At 48.3% G+C, this 17,500-nt stretch overlaps 3 protein-coding genes across 3 annotated transcripts in view; all 3 read left to right on the top strand.

The window, feature by feature from the left end:
* Positions 1-4,840, top strand: part of LOC110166020 (opsin-5-like) — an 11,065-nt gene extending 6,225 nt beyond the window's left edge. Inside the window, exons 5-8 of the mRNA XM_055158527.1 lie at positions 1-190; positions 1,670-2,067; positions 2,649-2,876; positions 4,759-4,840. The exon at positions 1-190 is cut by the window's left edge and continues 37 nt beyond it. Coding sequence (XP_055014502.1) covers positions 1-190; positions 1,670-2,067; positions 2,649-2,876; positions 4,759-4,840 — 898 coding nt within the window. The remainder of the gene's footprint in view (positions 191-1,669; positions 2,068-2,648; positions 2,877-4,758) is intronic.
* On the top strand, positions 2,819-12,354 carry LOC110166021 (actin-binding protein WASF3-like). The gene is made up of 11 exons (XM_055158413.1): positions 2,819-3,040; positions 4,759-5,014; positions 6,017-6,151; positions 6,424-6,577; positions 6,849-6,966; positions 7,438-7,482; positions 8,934-9,043; positions 9,112-9,303; positions 9,624-9,763; positions 10,064-10,252; positions 11,882-12,354. Exons 2-11 carry the CDS (start codon positions 4,882-4,884, stop codon positions 12,034-12,036), a joined length of 1,371 nt encoding a protein of 456 aa, XP_055014388.1. The 5' UTR covers positions 2,819-3,040; positions 4,759-4,881; the 3' UTR covers positions 12,037-12,354.
* A 2,889-nt stretch (positions 12,355-15,243) lies between these two features.
* The window catches only part of eif4a3 (eukaryotic translation initiation factor 4A3), a 7,239-nt gene continuing 4,982 nt past the window's right edge, over positions 15,244-17,500 (top strand). The window contains exons 1-3 of the mRNA XM_020931210.2: positions 15,244-15,511; positions 16,004-16,076; positions 16,215-16,281. Of these exons, the coding sequence (XP_020786869.1) occupies positions 15,361-15,511; positions 16,004-16,076; positions 16,215-16,281 (291 nt within the window). The 5' untranslated portion in view covers positions 15,244-15,360. The remainder of the gene's footprint in view (positions 15,512-16,003; positions 16,077-16,214; positions 16,282-17,500) is intronic.

Below are 17,500 nucleotides of genomic sequence, written 5' to 3'. Positions count from 1 at the left end.
GGCGGCGGTCTCGGTCCTGGCCCGGTCTTACATCTGGGCTCTGGTCGTGACCCAGTTCTTTGTTCCGGTTCTGGTCATGATCTTCTGCTACGTGTCAATCATCCGGACGGTGAAACGAGGCCACGCCCTCTCGTCCGAGCGCGACGAGCTGAGCGACCGACAGAGGAAGATGGAGCGCGACGTGACCATAGTGAGTGAAATGAGGATTGTACAATATGAGAAAACTGGAGTGGTGGTTTGCAGTCACTACAGGGTGTCGGGTCAGGACAGCAATTATAGACGTTCTGGTGAGTTAAAATGAGGGAGTCCACATCCAGGTAATGTTGAACGTTTCTTTAATGTCTGCGTGCTGAAACACGTGTGTGTGTGTGGTTCTCTACAGGAGAAAGAACAAACAAATACAAACAATATAGCAGTAATAAATCAAAATGGTGGTTGATTGTGATTATTTACACAATACTGCAAACTACAAAGTGGCCGATAGGGGCCAATATGTTCGGTGCAGTTTAGATATAAACAGATCCAAATCAAATTACCCAGGTTTAATACAAAGGAAACTGCATATATAAATATAACAGATGGTTACTGGGGTTTGTGAAGTAAAGGAAAAAACGGTATTCTAACGTACACACAATGCGCAATTACATAGACACGAGGCTAGCTAGCAATACAAAACGAAAGTCACGCACAAAGATTTCTAAACTGCACAAAACACAGTCAAACAACAGCTACAAACTTTGAACATAATACCACTCATACTCACACCAGAACTCACGTCTAAAGGACGCACACTATCATTCAGACATTAAAGTGTCCGAAACACAGCCGATGCACTGAGCGTCACGCCGCTATACTGACTCAAGAGTTCGTGACTCACTCGGTGTGCAGGCGCACCCCTCTTGTGGTGAGAAAGAGTATAACAACAAACAACAACTAATATATAACAAGACTAAATGTCTTTTATACAGTGAGTCTGCACCTGTCTGCACCTGTCTGCACCTGTCTGCATCTGTCAGGTGTTAGAGAAGAGTGTTATATACAGTATATATGGTGTATATAGTGTGTTATATAGAGAAGTGATTATAGAGTGTAAAGAGTGTGTTATATATAGTTTATATAGTGTATTATATATAGTATTATATAGTGTGTAAAGTGGCGTGCAGACTTTATTCTCGTGTGATCTGTGTTTGACTCTTTTGTTTGTCGCTGATGTTTGATGTCGTATTTTATTTCTTGTCTTGTTTATTTCTGAGCCTTTTTTTTTTTTTCTATGACGTTATCGCCATAGCAACAGACTTTGGGCTGATGTTCTTTACAAACATCAGCACGTGTTTTTTTTTCCAGGTGTAGTGTTTCCAGGTTTAGGGATTGATTGAATCTTTCCTTAAATCCAAAACCGTTTCAAACCTGATCTTCACGTTCATGTGAATAGAAAATAAACTTTACACTTTAAACACATCACTTAAGATGATGAGACGATTAAAGTATTTTATGGAACCTTGCCGTAGACCACGAGTATTACCATGGAGACAAAAAGCAAACGTTAACAAACGCTGACAAAAAAACATTTAAGGTAATCTGAAAACTCCAGAAAAACTCCCAAAGGATTTAAAGAGCACACTTTCACTTTCACTTTCACTTTTATGTATCTAGTGTAAATGTGTGTCAGGTGTCCATCGTGATCTGCACGGCGTTCATCTTGGCGTGGTCCCCGTACGCCGTGGTCAGTCTGTGGTCGGCGTGCGGTTTTGCCGTTCCAAACCTGACCAGCATCTTCACGCGGCTCTTCGCCAAGTCCGCGTCCTTCTACAACCCGCTCATTTACTTCGGACTCAACTCCAAGTTCAGACGAGACGTGTTCGTGCTGCTGCCCTGCGCCAGGAACCCGACCAGGACCAAGACCGGGCTCAGACCGGACCAGGGACCCAGGCGGAGACCCAAGCACCGCCCCAAACTGCCCCCAGACCCCGCCCACCAGCTCGAGGTGCCCAACCCCTACCCCCCCCTCCCCGAAGCCCACATGCCCTCCCCTTCCGAGACCGGCTCCGACTTCGAGTGCGCCCGACTGTAGCCCGGGTCTGGACCGGGTCTGGACCGGGTCTGGACCGGGTCTGGACCTGGTCTAATCCACCTGCATCCAGGAGTATTTCCTCTAACCCTGTTCTAATGTGTGAAATGTCCCGCAGTGAGGCTTTAGCCTGTTTGCGTGACTGTTGCAGTGACTGTTTTTTGCCTCATTTGAGCTGCTCTGTTGCACAACAAAAATAAAATAAAATGAATAAAAACTGAGACTCCAGAAAAGGGTTTGTGTGTTTCACGGTGAAACGTCAGGGGAAAAATGTTTTTTTGTTTTGGTTTTTTTTCTGAGATTTGTACAAAACACAAACATTGGATTGGAGTGTGTGTGTGTGTGTGTGTGTGAGAGTGTGTGTGTGTGTGTGTGTGTGAGGAGCCGATGGTGCAGATTGGCAGCATCAGTTCTGTCAGTCTGCCCCAGGGCAGCTGTGGCTACAGCAGGAGTTTAACCACAGAGAAGAAGAAAAAGTAACAGTTTGTGACCCGAGTGTGAACAAACCTCAGAAATAAACGATCGATAAATAAAATGTGACTCACACCGACACAAAAACATTTATAACACACGAGCGCAGCCGAGTGTTTCCGGAGACTCCCGAGCGCAGCCGAGTGTTTCCGGAGACTCCCGAGCGCAGCCGAGTGTTTCCGGAGATTCCCGAGCGCAGCCGAGTGTTTCCGGAGATTCCCGAGCGCAGCCGAGTGTTTCCGGAGATTCCCGAGCGCAGCCGCGCGGTGGAGCGGTGCGGTGCTCCGGGGGCAGAGGCGCGCTGTGGCCGCGGAGGAGGCGCTCTGATGCGGCAGCGGTGAGAGGAAGACCCGCAAACACCGGAGCCGCAGATACGGAGCCGCGGACACCGGAGCCGCGGACACCGGAGCCGCAAACACCGGAGCCGCGGACACCGGAGCCACCGGAGCCGCTCCCGGGGCTCTGATCTGCGCCGAGCAGCGGGAGAGCGCGAGACACACGGTAACGGCACACGCACGCGCTCTGCGGTTCACGCGCACCGGATCATGACGTAATGGTACCACACGAGACCGATACCAGAGACCAGGTCTGAACCAGGACTAAACCAGGTCTAAACCAGAACTAAACCAGGTCTAAACAGGACTAAACCAGGACTAAACCAGGTCTAAACCAGGACTAAACCAGGACTAAACCAGGACTAAACCAGGTCTGAACCAGGACTAAACCAGGACTAAACCAGGTCTGAACCAGGACTAAAGCAGGTCTAAACCAGAACTAAACCAGGTCTAAACCAGGACTAAACCAGGACTAAACCAGGTCTGAACCAGGACTAAACCAGGTCTGAACCAGGACTAAACCAGGACTGAACCAGGACTAGACCAGGTCTAAACCAAGACTAAACCAGGTCTAAACCAGGACTAAACCAAGTCTGAACCAGGACTAAACCAGGACTAAACCAGGACTAAACCAGGACTAAACCAGGACTGATCCAGGTCTACAGACATGTTGGTTTTGTTGGTCTGAGTGAAGACTCAGGTGAGTCTGTGGCTCCTGTCAGTACTGTCAGTACTGCAGTATTCAGAGTACTGTAGTATTCAGAGGGATGTAGTAGTGTTTGTAGTACATTAGTATGTGAGTGTAGAGTGTGTTTGTGTAGTATGCACTCTGTAGTAGTGCTGTAGTACTAGAGTACTACTATAGTAGTAGTGTAGTACTGTAGTCGTACTATAGTAGTACTGTAGTGGTACTGTAGTACTGTAGTAGTACTGTAGTACTATAGTAGTACTGTAGTAGTAGTGTAGTACTGTAGTAGTACTGTAGTAGTACTGTAGTACTATAGTAGTACTGTAGTAGTAGTGAGTTTTCAGTGAGGCTGTTTCCATGGAAACAGCTGAGGCCTGATTCACACAAAATGGCTGCTGCTTCTACAAACACACAGACACACACACACACACACACAGGCACACACACACACAGACACACACACATACACACACACACACACACACACACACACACACACACACACAGACACACACACACACACACAGACACACACACACACACACACACACAGACACACACACACACACACACACACACACAGACACACACACACACACACACACACACACACGACACACACACACAGACACACACACACAGACACACACAGACACACACACACACACACACACACACACACACACAGACACACACACACACACACACACACACACACACACACACACACACAGACACACACACACAGACACACACACACAGACACACACACACACACACACACAGACACACACACATACACACACACATACACACACAGACACACACACACACACACACACACACACACACACACACACACACACACACACACACAGACACACACACACACACACACACACACACACACACACACAGACACACACACACACACACACACACACACACACAGACACACACACACAGACACACACACAGACACACACACACACACACACACACACAGACACACACACACACACAGACACACAGACACACACACACAGACACACACACAGACACACACACACACAGACACACACACACACAGACACACACACACACACACAGACACACACACACACACACACACACAGACACACACACACACACACTCTCTGTAATATATAAAGTGATCTGTGTCTGATCCTGACCAGAACCAAGACCCAGGACCCGGATCAAGACCAGACCCAGAATCCAAGACCTGCACCTGCCCCGGCTCTGCTCAGTGACCCCTGACCCCAGTGACCCCTGACCCCTCAGTGACCCCTGACCTCAGCATGCCTCTGGTGACCCGGTGCATCGAGCCGCGGTTCTTGTGCCGCGGCGCCGTCCCAGAAGGCGTGTCCTCTGAGCTCGAGTGTGTGACCAACAGCACCCTGTCCTCTGTCATCAGACAACTATCCACGCTCAGTGAGTACTACTACTGCTACTACTGCTACTACTACTACTACTTCTACTACTACTACTACTACTATGTGTACTTGAGTCCTTATACTTGTGTACTTATGTCCTTATACTTGTGTTTTTGTGTCCTTATACTCATGTACTTGTGTCCTTATACTCGTGTACTTGTGTCCTTATACTTGTGTCCTTATACTTGTGTCCTTATACTTGTGTCCTTATACTCGTGTACTTGTGTCCTTATACTCGTGTACTTGTGTCCTTATACTTGTGTCCTTATACTCGTGTACTTGTGTCCTTATACTCATGTACTTGTGCCCTTATACTTGTGTACTTGTGTCCTTATACTTGTGTACTCGTGTCCTTATACTCGTGTACTTGTGTCCTTATACTCGTGTACTTGTGTCCTTCACTTGTGTACTTGTGTCCTTATACTCGTGTACTTGTGTCCTTCACTTGTGTACTTGTGTCCTTATACTCGTGTACTTGTGCCCTTATACTCGTGTACTTGTGTCCTTATACTCGTGTACTTGTGTCCTTATACTCGTGTACTTGTGTCCTTATACTCGTGTCCTTATACTCGTGTACTTGTGTCCTTATACTTGTGCCTTATACTCGTGTGTACTTGTGTCCTTATCGTGTACTTGTGTCCTTATACTCGTGTACTTGTGTCCTTATACTCGTGTACTTGTGTCCTTCACTCGTGTACTTGTGTCCTTATACTACTTGTTCCTTATACTCGTTACTTGTGTCCTTCACTCGATTGTGTCCTTATACTCGTGTACTTGTGTCCTTATACTCGTGTACTTGTGTCCTTACTCGTGTACTTGTGTCCTTCACTCGTGTACTTGTGTCCTTCTACTCGTGTACTTGTGTCCTTCACTCGTGTACTTGTGTCCTTCTACTCGTGTACTTGTGTCCTTCACTCGTGTACTTGTGTCCTTCACTCGTGTACTTGTGTCCTTCACTCGTGTACTTGTGTCCTTATACTCGTGTACTTGTGTCCTTCAGGCCGTCACGCGGAGGACGTGTTCGCGCTCCTTTTCTCGGAGGCTCGTGGCGTTTCGATTCGAATGACGTCGCTTCAGGAACGAGTCGATTCTCTGAGTGTCAAAGTCACAGAACTGGACTCTACAGTGGAAGAAGGTCAGAACTAAACCAGGACTAAACCAGAACTGAACCAGGACTAAACCAGAACTAAACCAGAACTGAACCAGGACTAAACCAGAACTAAACCAGGACTGAACCAGGACTGAACCAGGACTAAACCAGAACTAAACCAGGACTGAACCAGGACTAAACCAGAACTAAACCAGGACTGAACCAGGACTAAACCAGGACTAAACCAGGATTATAACGGGACTAAAGCAGATCTAAACCTGGTCCAGACCCGGTCTAAGTCCTGTCTCGGTCTCCAGTGTCTCTTCAGGACATCAACATGAGGAAAGCGTTCAGGGGCAGTACCGTTCAGGACCAGCAGGTGGTGTCTCGAGCTTCCATCCTGCGCCCTCTGCTGGAGACGTACGAGCGCTGCGACCCCCCACCACCCCTGCACCTGCTCACGCCGTACAGGTGAGGCCCTGTCACTGCACCTGCTCACGCCGTACAGGTGAGGCCCTGTCACTGCACCTGCTCACGCCGTACAGGTGAGGCCCTGTCACTGCACCTGCTCACGCCGTACAGGTGAGGCCCTGTCACTGGGCCTCTGGCAAGGCATCATTTGCATACGTCAGTGCCTCATTTGCATATATTGGTGCCTCATTTGCATACGTCAGTGCCTCATTTGCATACATTAGTGCCTCATTTGCATATGTCGGTGCCTCATTTGCATATGTGTTGTCAGGGACGACGGTAAAGACGGGATGAAGTTCTACACAGACCCGTCGTATTTCTTCAGTTTGTGGAGAGAAAAAATGCTGCAGGCCACAGAGAACAAGAGGAAAGAGAAACGCAGGCACAAGGTACTTTTACTATAATACTACTGCATGAAAAAAGTACTGCATTTAGCCTCGTGTGAGAAATGCTCCAGTCCGACGAGATCCAAACCAGAGTCCTGACCCAGAGTCCTGACCCAGAGTCCTGACCCAGCGGGAGCAGCTCTGGTTCTGTCCGGGTCAAAGGAGCTGGAGCGGGGACTGATGTTCGGTGTCTTGACCCGAAGCAGCGAAGACGACGGCACGATACTGCTCGGACCCGGTCCGCTGCGCACTGGTCTTACTCGCCCTCGTCCGGAACCAGGACATGGAGGACGGAGCCTCTGGACCAACGCTCCTGGAGGACGACACGAGACCAAGGACCAGACCCCCGGCTAGAGCCCTGCCCTCCCACGGGACCCCACGCAAAACAGTGCGGCGGGGGGGGACCGCAGGGCGCTGGGGCGGGACCGTGCGGCGGGGGGGGTTGTTTGGTTAACAGTTTTTTTGTTTTTCCAGGAGCAGAAAAACACAGACGAGACATCGGGTCGAGAGGTCAAGAAGGTAACAACCTCTGACCTCACCTTTAACACGACCTCTGACCTCACCTTCAACACGACCTCTGACCTCACCTTTAACACGACCTCTGACCTCACCTTTAACACGACCTCTGACAAGACTGAGTACTTTTTTTGTGTTCAGGTGTGTGTGTGTGTGTTCAGGTGTGTGTTGTGTGTTCAGGTGTGTGTTGTGCGTTCAGGGGTGTGTTCAGGTGTGTGTTGTGTGTTCAGGTGTGTATTGTGTGTTCAGGTGTGTGTTCAGGTGTGTGTTGTGTGTTCAGGTGTGTGTTGTGTGTTCAGGTGTGTGTTGTGTGTTCAGGTGTGTTGTGTGTTCAGGTGTGCGTTGTGTGTTCAGGTGTGCGTTGTGTGTTCAGGTGTGTGTTGTGTGTTCAGGTGTGTGTTGTGCGTTCAGGTGTGTGTTGTGTGTTCAGGTGTGTGTGTCAGGTGTGTGTTCAGGTGTGTGTGTGTGTTCAGGTGTGTGTTGTGTGTTCAGGTGTGTGTTCAGGTGTGTGTTGTGTGTTCAGGTGTGTGTTGTGTGTTCAGGTGTGTGTGTGTGTTGGTGTGTCAGTGTGTGTGTGTGTGTGTCAGTGTGTGTTGTGCGTTCAGGTGTGTGTTGTGTGTTGTGTGTGTGGTGTGTGTTCAGGTGTGTGTTGTGTGTGTTGTGTGTTCAGGTGTGTGTTGTGTGTTCAGGTGTGTGTTCAGGTGTGTGTTGTGTGTTCAGGTGTGTGTTGTGTGTGTTGTGTGTGTCAGTGTGTGTTCAGTGTGTGTGTGTGTGTGTGTGTTCAGGTGTGTGTTCAGGTGTGTGTTGTGTGTTCAGGTGTGTGTTGTGTGTTCAGGTGTGTGTTCAGGTGTGTGTTGTGTGTTCAGGTGTGTGTGTTGTTCAGGTGTGTGTTCAGGTGTGTGTGTGTGTGTGTCAGGTGTGTGTTCAGGTGTGTGTTTGTGTGTGTGTCAGGTGTGTGTTGTGTGTTCAGGTGTGTGTTGTGTGTTCAGGTGTGTGGTGTGTGTTCAGGTGTGTGTTGTGCGTTGTGTGTTCAGGTGTGTGTTGTGCAGGTGTGTGTTCAGGTGTGTGTTGTGTGTTCAGGTGTGTGTTCAGGTGTGTGTTGTGTGTTCAGGTGTGTGTTGGTGTGTGTGGTGTGTGTTCAGGTGTGTGGTGTGTGTTCAGGTGTGTGTGTGTGTTCAGGTGTGTGTTGTGTGTTCAGGTGTGTGTGTTGTTCAGGTGTGTGTTCAGGTGTGTGTTGTGTGTTCAGGTGTGTGTGTGTTCAGGTGTGTGTTCAGGTGTGTGTGTGTTCAGGTGTGTGTGTGTTCAGGTGTGTGTGTGTCAGGTGTGTGTTCAGTGTGTTGTGTGTGTCAGGTGTGTGTTGTGTGTGTTCAGGTGTGTGTTGTGTGTTCAGGTGTGTGTGTTGTGTGTTCAGGTGTGTGTTGTGTGTTCAGGTGTGTGTTGTGCGTTGTGTGCAGGTGAGGAAGGCGCGTAATCGTCGTCAGGAGTGGAATCTGATGGCGTACGACAAAGAGCTGCGCCCGGACGCCCGAGTGTCACCTTCGCCGTACGACTCCTCCCCCGACAGGTAACCCCGCCCCCTGATCCGGTCTCTGGTCTGGTCTCTGGTCTAACCCCGGTCTCTCTCTGGTCCAGGTCCGGTTCTGGAGGGTCCCTGAAGGACGTGGTCCAGACCCAGTCCTTGGACCGGGCTCTGAGACCCAGTACCACAAACCCCGCCTCCAGCAGGCAGCACTCTCTGGGACGCAACCAATCACAGCACCAGCAGCAGGCCCCGCCCCCCGCCCCGGCCAATCACAGCGCAGCACGGGTCGCCACCAAAGACAAGTACAAAACAGAACCAGAACCCACACTCACACACCCCAATGGAACCAGAACCAGAACATTCACAGGGAGGAGGAGGCACTGCTCTGTCTGCGGCTCTGTTAGAATGAGCCACAAACAACTGTCTCAGAGTGATTTATATTTATGTTTATTATATTTATTATATTCATATTTATAATATTTATTATAAATATTTTATATTTATGTTTATATTTATAATATTTATGTTTATTATATGTATTATATTCATATTTATAATATTTATGTTTATATTTATATTTATTCTATTGATATTTCTGTGTTTCTCTCTTCCTGTTTCACAGTGATGCCCTCCCACAGGTGCCTCCGGCTCCGCCCCCTCCCCCTCCCCTCATGACCACACCTGGTCATGTGACCTTCTCCAACAGTCCCGCCCACTCTGCAGCTGCCACGGCAATGCACACCCCCGCCGCCGCCAACACAGGTAACTCCTCCCCCAACACAGGTAACTCCTCCCCCAACACAGGTAACTCCTCCCTCAACACAGGTAACTCCTCCCCCAACACAGGTAACTCCTCCCTCAACACAGGTAACTCCTCCCCCAACAAGGTGACTCCTCCCCCAACACAGGTAACTCCTCCCCTAACAAGGTGACTCCTCCCCCAACACAGGTAACTCATACACTACTGCAGTACTACGGCAGAAGTACTCGTACAGTACTTCCTGTACTGCAGTGGTTTCTGTGTGTGTAAATATTAACTGCACTGCCCTGTGTTTCCTGTAGGAGGCGCTGCGAGGCCTTTTAGCCCCTCCCCTCCGGCTCCGCCCCCCTTAAACCCCGCCTCCCCGCCCCCTGTCGCCGTGGTGACGGACAGGAAACCTTCGGTCGCCGTGGGAACCGAGAGGAAACTTCTGGGACCCAACTTCCCCATGAACGACGCGCGGAGCGACCTGCTGGCTGCAATACGCCGAGGTACTACTACTACTACTATTACTACTACTACTGCTACTACTACTGCTACTACTACTACTACTACTACTACTACTACTACTACTACTACTACTACTACTACTATGCTACTACTACTGCTACTACTACTACTACTACTACTACTACTACTACTGCTACTACTACTACTACTGCTACTACTACTACTACTACTACTACTACTACTACTGCTACTACTACTGCTACTACTACTACTACTACTACTACTACTGCTACTACTGCTACTACTACTACTGCTACTACTACTACTACTACTGCTACTACTACTACTACTACTACTACTACTGCTACTACTACTACTACTACTACTACTACTACTACTACTACTACTACTACTACTACTACTACTGCTACTACTACTGCTACTACTACTACTACTACTGCTACTGCTACTGCTACTGCTACTACTACTACTACTGCTACTGCTACTACTACTACTACTGCTACTACTGCTACTACTACTACTACTACTACTACTACTACTACTACTACTACTACTACTACTACTGCTACTGCTGCTACTACTACTACTACTACTACTACTACTACTACTACTACTACTACTACTACTACTACTGCTACTACTACTACTACTACTACTACTACTACTACTACTACTACTACTACTACTACTACTGCTACTACTACTACTACTACTGCTAGTACTACAGCAGCGACCTACTACAGTTCCACGAATACTAATACTACAGTACAGATGACAGTGTCAGCCACTTTAACACAAAGTACTGCAAATACCACTGCGCTAGTAGTAATACTACTAATAATACTGTGACCACACCTCCTGTCAAAGCTCCTCCCCTAAAGGTAACTCCTCCCCCTAAAGGTAACTCCTCCCCATAAAGATAACTCCTCCCCTAAAGGTAACTCCTCCCCCTAAAGATAACTCCTCTCCTAAAGGTAACTCCTCCCCATAAAGGTAACTCCTCCCCATAAAGATAACTCCTCCCCTAAAGGTAACTCCTCCCCCTAAAGATAACTCCTCTCCTAAAGGTAACTCCTCCCCATAAAGATAACTCCTCCCCTAAAGGTAACTCCTCCCCTAAAGGTAACTCCTCCCCCTAAAGATAACTCCTCTCCTAAAGGTAACTCCTCCCCATAAAGATAACTCCTCCCCTAAAGGTAACTCCTCCCCTAAAGGTAACTCCTCCCCCTAAAGGTAACTCCTCCCCTAAAGGTAACTCCTCCCCTAAAGGTAACTCCTCCCCTAAAGGTAACTCCTCCCCCTAAAGGTAACTCCTCCCCAAAAGGTAGTACTCCTGCAGTACCACAGGTCCAGCCCAGACCCAGACCTGATCTGGGGTCAGATCTCAGGAGCTCAGGTCTGGATTTGGATGGAGACACTGGGAACATCAGGAGCCACAGGAGATGCCACAGAAAAAACTGTGGTTGTGTCCTTAGGCAAGACACTGCTTGTGTGTGTGTGTCTGTGTGTGCGTGTGTCGCGGTCCTGTCTTGACCCTGTCGCGGTCTTGGACTTGACCCTGTCGCGGTCCCGGTCTTGACCCTGTCGCGGTCCCGGTCTTGACCCTGACGCGGTCCCGGTTTTGACCCTGTCGCGGTCCTGTCTTGCAGGGATCCGTCTGCGGCAGGTGCAGGAGCAGCGGGAGCAGGAGGAGAAGCGGGAGCCCACAGGAAACGACGTGGCCACCATTTTGTCCCGACGCATCGCCGTCGAGTACAGCGAGTCCGAGTCTGAGACCGAGCAGGACCAGGACTGGTCCGACTAGATCAGGGTCAGGGTTAGAAACCAGGACTGAACCAGGATTAGACCAGAACTAAACCGGGACTGAACCAGGACCTTGTTGATAGACCCTAAAACAGTATTTTATTAGAAAGTTAAATGTTTGCTGGTTTTGTGCCAAATCATTTGAATCTTTTTGTTTGTTCAAAAAGTGTGTTTAGTTTCAGTGACGTGGTGTTTGTTTATTTAAAGTGGTGATTTGCATAATAATCTGCATAGTCATTTGCATACTGATTTGCATATTCGTGCCGTGTTTGTGCTGATGTGGTGAAGACGGTGAAGACGGTGCCATGTTTAAAACTCTTTCTGATCTGAGTTTCAGAGTTTGTGAATTTAAGATCTGTGAAATAAAAACTATTATACACCTGACCCTCGCGCTTCAGTGTGTCACGTGACCTTCACGTGACCTTGTGTCTTCAGCTCCCGTCAGAGCCAAACGTTTATCTGATCTCCTTCTCGTTGTACCTGATGAACAGTGGAACTAAACACATGAGCCTGTTACGCTTTAGGGCACAGGTGTCAAACATACGGCCCGGGGGCCAGATCCGGCCCTCCAAGACCTTTAATGTGGCCCTTGGATGATTTTCTTCTAAAATATTTTAAATGTTGAAATTGAATTTTTCTTAAAGTTTCAGGTTGTTCATAATATTAAGATTTCTGTAATAGATTTGCGTTTCTCTGCACAAATATTTGAACTTATTGTTATTTTTGGGGTGTATATGCCATGAGTTTTCTGATCCGGCCCCTTTGGGATCAAAGTAGGTTGGATACGGCCCCCGGACCAAAATGAGTTTGACACCCCTGCTTCAGGGGAAACTAAACCATCTTCTGACCTTCAGTTTGCCACTTTAACCATTAAAAATCTAATTTGGTGGAAGAGAGAGAAGGTAGAACACACAGAGAGTAGGTAGAACACACAGAGAGTAGAACACACAGAGAGGAACACACAGAGAGTAGAACACACAGAGAGAAGGTAGAACACACAGAGAGTAGGTAGAACACACAGAGAGTAGAACACACAGAGTAGAACACACAGAGAGTAGGTAGAACACACAGAGAGTAGAACACACAGAGTAGAACACACAGAGAGTAGGTAGAACACACAGAGAGTAGAACACACAGAGTAGAACACACAGAGAGTAGAAGACACAGAGTAGAACACACAGAGAGTAGGTAGAACACACAGAGAGTAGAACACACAGAGTAGAACACACAGAGAGAAGAACACACAGAGAGAAGGTAGAACACACAGAGAGAAGAACACACAGAGAGAAGGTAGAACACACAGAGAGTAGAACACACAGAGAGAAGGTAGAACACACAGAGAGAAGGTAAAACACACAGAGAGAAGGTAGAACACACAGAGAGAAGAACACACAGAGAGTAGGTAGAACACACACAGAGAGAAGAACACACAGAGAGAAGGTAGAGAACACACAGAGAGTAGGTAGAACACACAGAGAGAAGAACACACAGAGAGTAGGTAGAACACACAGAGAGTAGAACACACAGAGAGTAGGTAGAACACACAGAGAGTAGGTAGAACACACAGAGAGTAGAATACACACAGAGAGTACACACAGAGTAGAACACACAGAGAGTAGGTAGAACACACAGAGAGAAGAACACACAGAGAGTAGGTAGAACACACAGAGAGTAGAACACACAGAGAGTAGGTAGAACACACAGAGAGTAAGTAGAACACACAGAGAGTAGAATACACAGAGAGAAGGTAGAACACACAGAGAGTAGGTAGAACACACAGAGAGAAGAACACACAGAGAGTAGGTAGAACACACAGAGAGTAGAACACACAGAGAGAACAATAGAACACACAGACGTTGGACAGTTACAAGTGCCTCTGTATCCCAGAGGCAACAAGGAAAGAGGCTACGTCCAAATACCTGCAACGAGTGAGACAAGTCCTAAGAAGCAGCTCAATGGAAGAACAAGGCCCAGGCAGTAAACATCTCCACTCTGTCAGTGATCAAATCCTGCAGGAATCATGCACTGGCCAAAGGAGGAGATACAGACACAGATGTTAAGACATGAAAGCTCCTGACCATGTGGAGGGTTCATCCCAAATCCAGTTCCCTGAGACTGTGCGCAAGCCAGAAGGAAGGAGGCTGAAGACTAGTGAGTGTGGAACCACTGTCCAGGATGAAACATCCAAGCTCCTTGAGAACATCAAGGACAAGGCCCCGACAGATGAGGAGCTCAGAAAATGTCTCAGACAGTGGGGTCTAGAGGAAGGGGAGCTGGAGGGACCATCATGACAGGACAAACCCCTACACGAACCACCGGAACATAACTGAAGAGGCTGATATCAAGAAATCCTCCCAATGTCTTGAGAGGGTCTGAAGGACACACAGAGGTTCATCCTGGAGCTCAGGAGCAGGACCTGAGCACCAGAGCAACAGAGCTCCAGATCTACCACACCAGACCAGACCCACGGTGTCGACTGTGCACAGAGGCTCTGAGACAGTCCAGCACAGAACTGCAGGTGTCAGATGCTGCAGGGAAACAAACATGGAGCCACAGAACCAAGAGGCGGGCAGAATGTACAGAAACATCTGTGCAGAGTTCGGGCTGGAGACCCCAGGATCAAGGTGGGAAACACCTCCAAAGGTTGTGGAGAACGACCGAGCCAAGATCCTGTGGGACTTCAGATACAGACTGACAGGATGGAGATGGACCAACCAGACATAGTGGAGGTGGAGAAGAACAGAGCAGAGCCGTGTTGGAACATCACAACACCAAGAGATGGAAACATCAGGAAAAAGGAACATGAGAAACTAGAGAAATATCAGGGGCTCAAGGAGGAGCTGGAGAAGGTCTGGAAGGTGAAGACATCAGTGGAGCCTGTGGTGATCGGACACTCGAGGCTGAAACCTCCAAACTGGAAAAACAACAAACATCTCAGTCCAGAAAAGAACAGAACAGGAACAGCACAGATACTGAAGAACTGTCAAACTCCAGACGTCTGGAGAACCTGAGCTGGAGGAAAAAGAACAACCACCGTGAAGGTGAGGAGCACATTTATTTTAAATAGTGTGTTTATATACAGTATATATAAACAATATTTATATAAACAGTATATAAACTTTATTTATATAAACTGAACTTAAATAAACGGGTGTGTTTAGGGGCGGGGCTTCTTGGAGGCGGGGCTCTGCTGGTGTCGCGGGCTGATGTCGTCACTGCTGCGACACTTGCGGTGTGTTAGCTGTTAGCTGCGTTAGCTCCGTGGACCGTCGCGTTTGTCCCGAGTAAAGCCGAATAAAGCCGCTCTGTCCCGGTCACACGCACCATGGCCGCCGCGGGGACCCAGAGGAAGCGCCTCCTGAAGGACGAAGACATGACCAAGGTGGAGTTTGAGACGAGCGAAGAGGTGGACGTGACCCCCACCTTCGACACCATGGGCCTGAGAGAGGACCTGCTGCGCGGCATCTACGCCTACGGTGAGGCCGAGGCTCCGGGAGGGCCTCCGGGGGACGGGCCGAGGCTCCGGGAGGGCCTCCGGGTTAAAGCTGAACTCTTGTGAATAAATGTTTGATAAAAATGCAGAATAATAAAGTCACGTGTTTGTACAACGTTTTCCTCCGCGCGCTCAGCTGCGCGTGTTCGCCCCGCAGCTAAAGCTAAAGCTAAAGCTAATCCACAACAACAGTCCGAGCGGCTCTTTGTGACCAGGTCCAGGGTCCGGCTTTAGTCCGGCTTTAGTCCGGCTTTAGTCCGGCTTTAGTCCGGCTTTAGTCCGGCTTTAGTCCTGGGGTTTCAGTCCGGGTTTGTTTGTACAGTGCTGGACCACAGACTTGTGGTCCCTGAGCATCAGTCGTGGGGTCTGTGTCCAGTCTCTGGTCCTGGTCCTGGTCTTGACCCGGTCTCTGGTCCTGGTCCTGGTTTTGACCTTGGTCCTGGTCCTGATCCTGATCCTGGTCTTGGTGTTGCAGGTTTTGAGAAACCGTCTGCGATCCAACAACGAGCCATAAAACAAATCATCAAAGGACGAGACGTCATCGCACAGTAAGAACACAACTACACACAACAACATCTACACACACACATACACTCACAAGCAAACACACATAAACACACACACACAGTCCCTGTCTGAGCCTCCTGCACTTCGGGGAGGGCATCTGATTTACTTGTGTGTTTCAGGTCTCAGTCTGGAACTGGAAAAACCGCCACGTTCTGCATCTCCGTCCTGCAGTGTCTCGACATCCAGGTGAGTCTGAGGATCTCAGGGGGTCTGACCCCATGTCCGGTCTCTGGTCTCTGGTCAGGGGCCCTCATTTAAAAATTTCGCTTACACACAAATCCTTGCGTAGTCGCTCTTTATGCCGTGAGATTTATGAAACTTGTCTAAAGTGCGGCTCTTTGCTAAACTCTACTCCAACTCTGGACCTCCCGTAAACTCTACACAAAGTCTGGAGACACAGGGAAAAAGCGACACTCGTGGAGCAGAAGTGAAGAGGGATTGAGGAAGAGTTTGTTCAGGAACTTAACAGAAAATCCACGTGTATAAAAGAATGACCTTCAGATTTGTGCATTTAAGTGTTTGGTTCACAAAACACGGAGAAGAGCAGTTTATTATATATGTGTGTGTGTATATATAATATATATTATATATATATTAGGGCTGGGTAAAAATATATATTTTTTATCTCGATTAATCGCATGAGTTTGAGTGATTAATTGTGATTAATCGCATGTTATACGCAAAACCAATTAATGAATTAAAAAGTAGAGTATAGCGCTCCTTTATTGGAAATGTAAATGAAAGCATTTGTTGTACAAACAGCATTTCTTTCACAGGGGAACGTCAGAGCCTTCAAAGTATTCAGGGAAGGCTCAAGAAAAAATATTGAATGGACGTTTGTGCTACTAATATATTTATTGAATATTTTTTATGCTGTGAGTAATGAAGACTACACTAGTAATAATTTGTAGATCAGTGTTATAAACTTGGACTGATATTTCTTAGGAAACAAAGGGTTAATATAATGGAATGGAAATGGACCAATCACATTTTTTCTTCCAGTGGTATCTGGGTAAATCAGTTACTCCAGCACTGAACTAAAGAAATAAGCTCAGCTCAGAGCCGGAGCCCGCGAACAGAGGCCGCGAACAGAGGCCGCGAACAGAGGCCGCGAACAGAGGCCGCGAACAGAGGCCGCGAACAGAGGCCCGCGAACAGAGGCCGCGAACAGAGGCCGCGAACAGAGCCCGCGAACAGAGCCCGCGAACAGAGCCCGCGAACAGAGCCCGCGAACAGAGCCCGCCGCCGGAGTCGGAGCCCGCGGCCGAACCCGCGGCCGGGCCTGCAGCTCACGGAGGCTCAGGCACGTTGCATCTCACGTGGTCAGAAAAAAGTGAAAAGAAAAGACGTCAAACTTAAAGAAATGCTCGCGGTGGACTTGTGTATGTGTTTATATACAGGACCA

Source organism: Boleophthalmus pectinirostris, unplaced genomic scaffold (genome assembly GCF_026225935.1).
Source record: "Boleophthalmus pectinirostris isolate CB_2022bp ecotype Guang Dong unplaced genomic scaffold, ASM2622593v1 HiC_scaffold_22, whole genome shotgun sequence".
Taxonomy (NCBI): Eukaryota; Metazoa; Chordata; class Actinopteri; order Gobiiformes; family Gobiidae; genus Boleophthalmus; species Boleophthalmus pectinirostris.
Note: the sequence above shows the minus strand (reverse complement) of the source record. Positions and strands in the feature narration are given on the sequence as shown.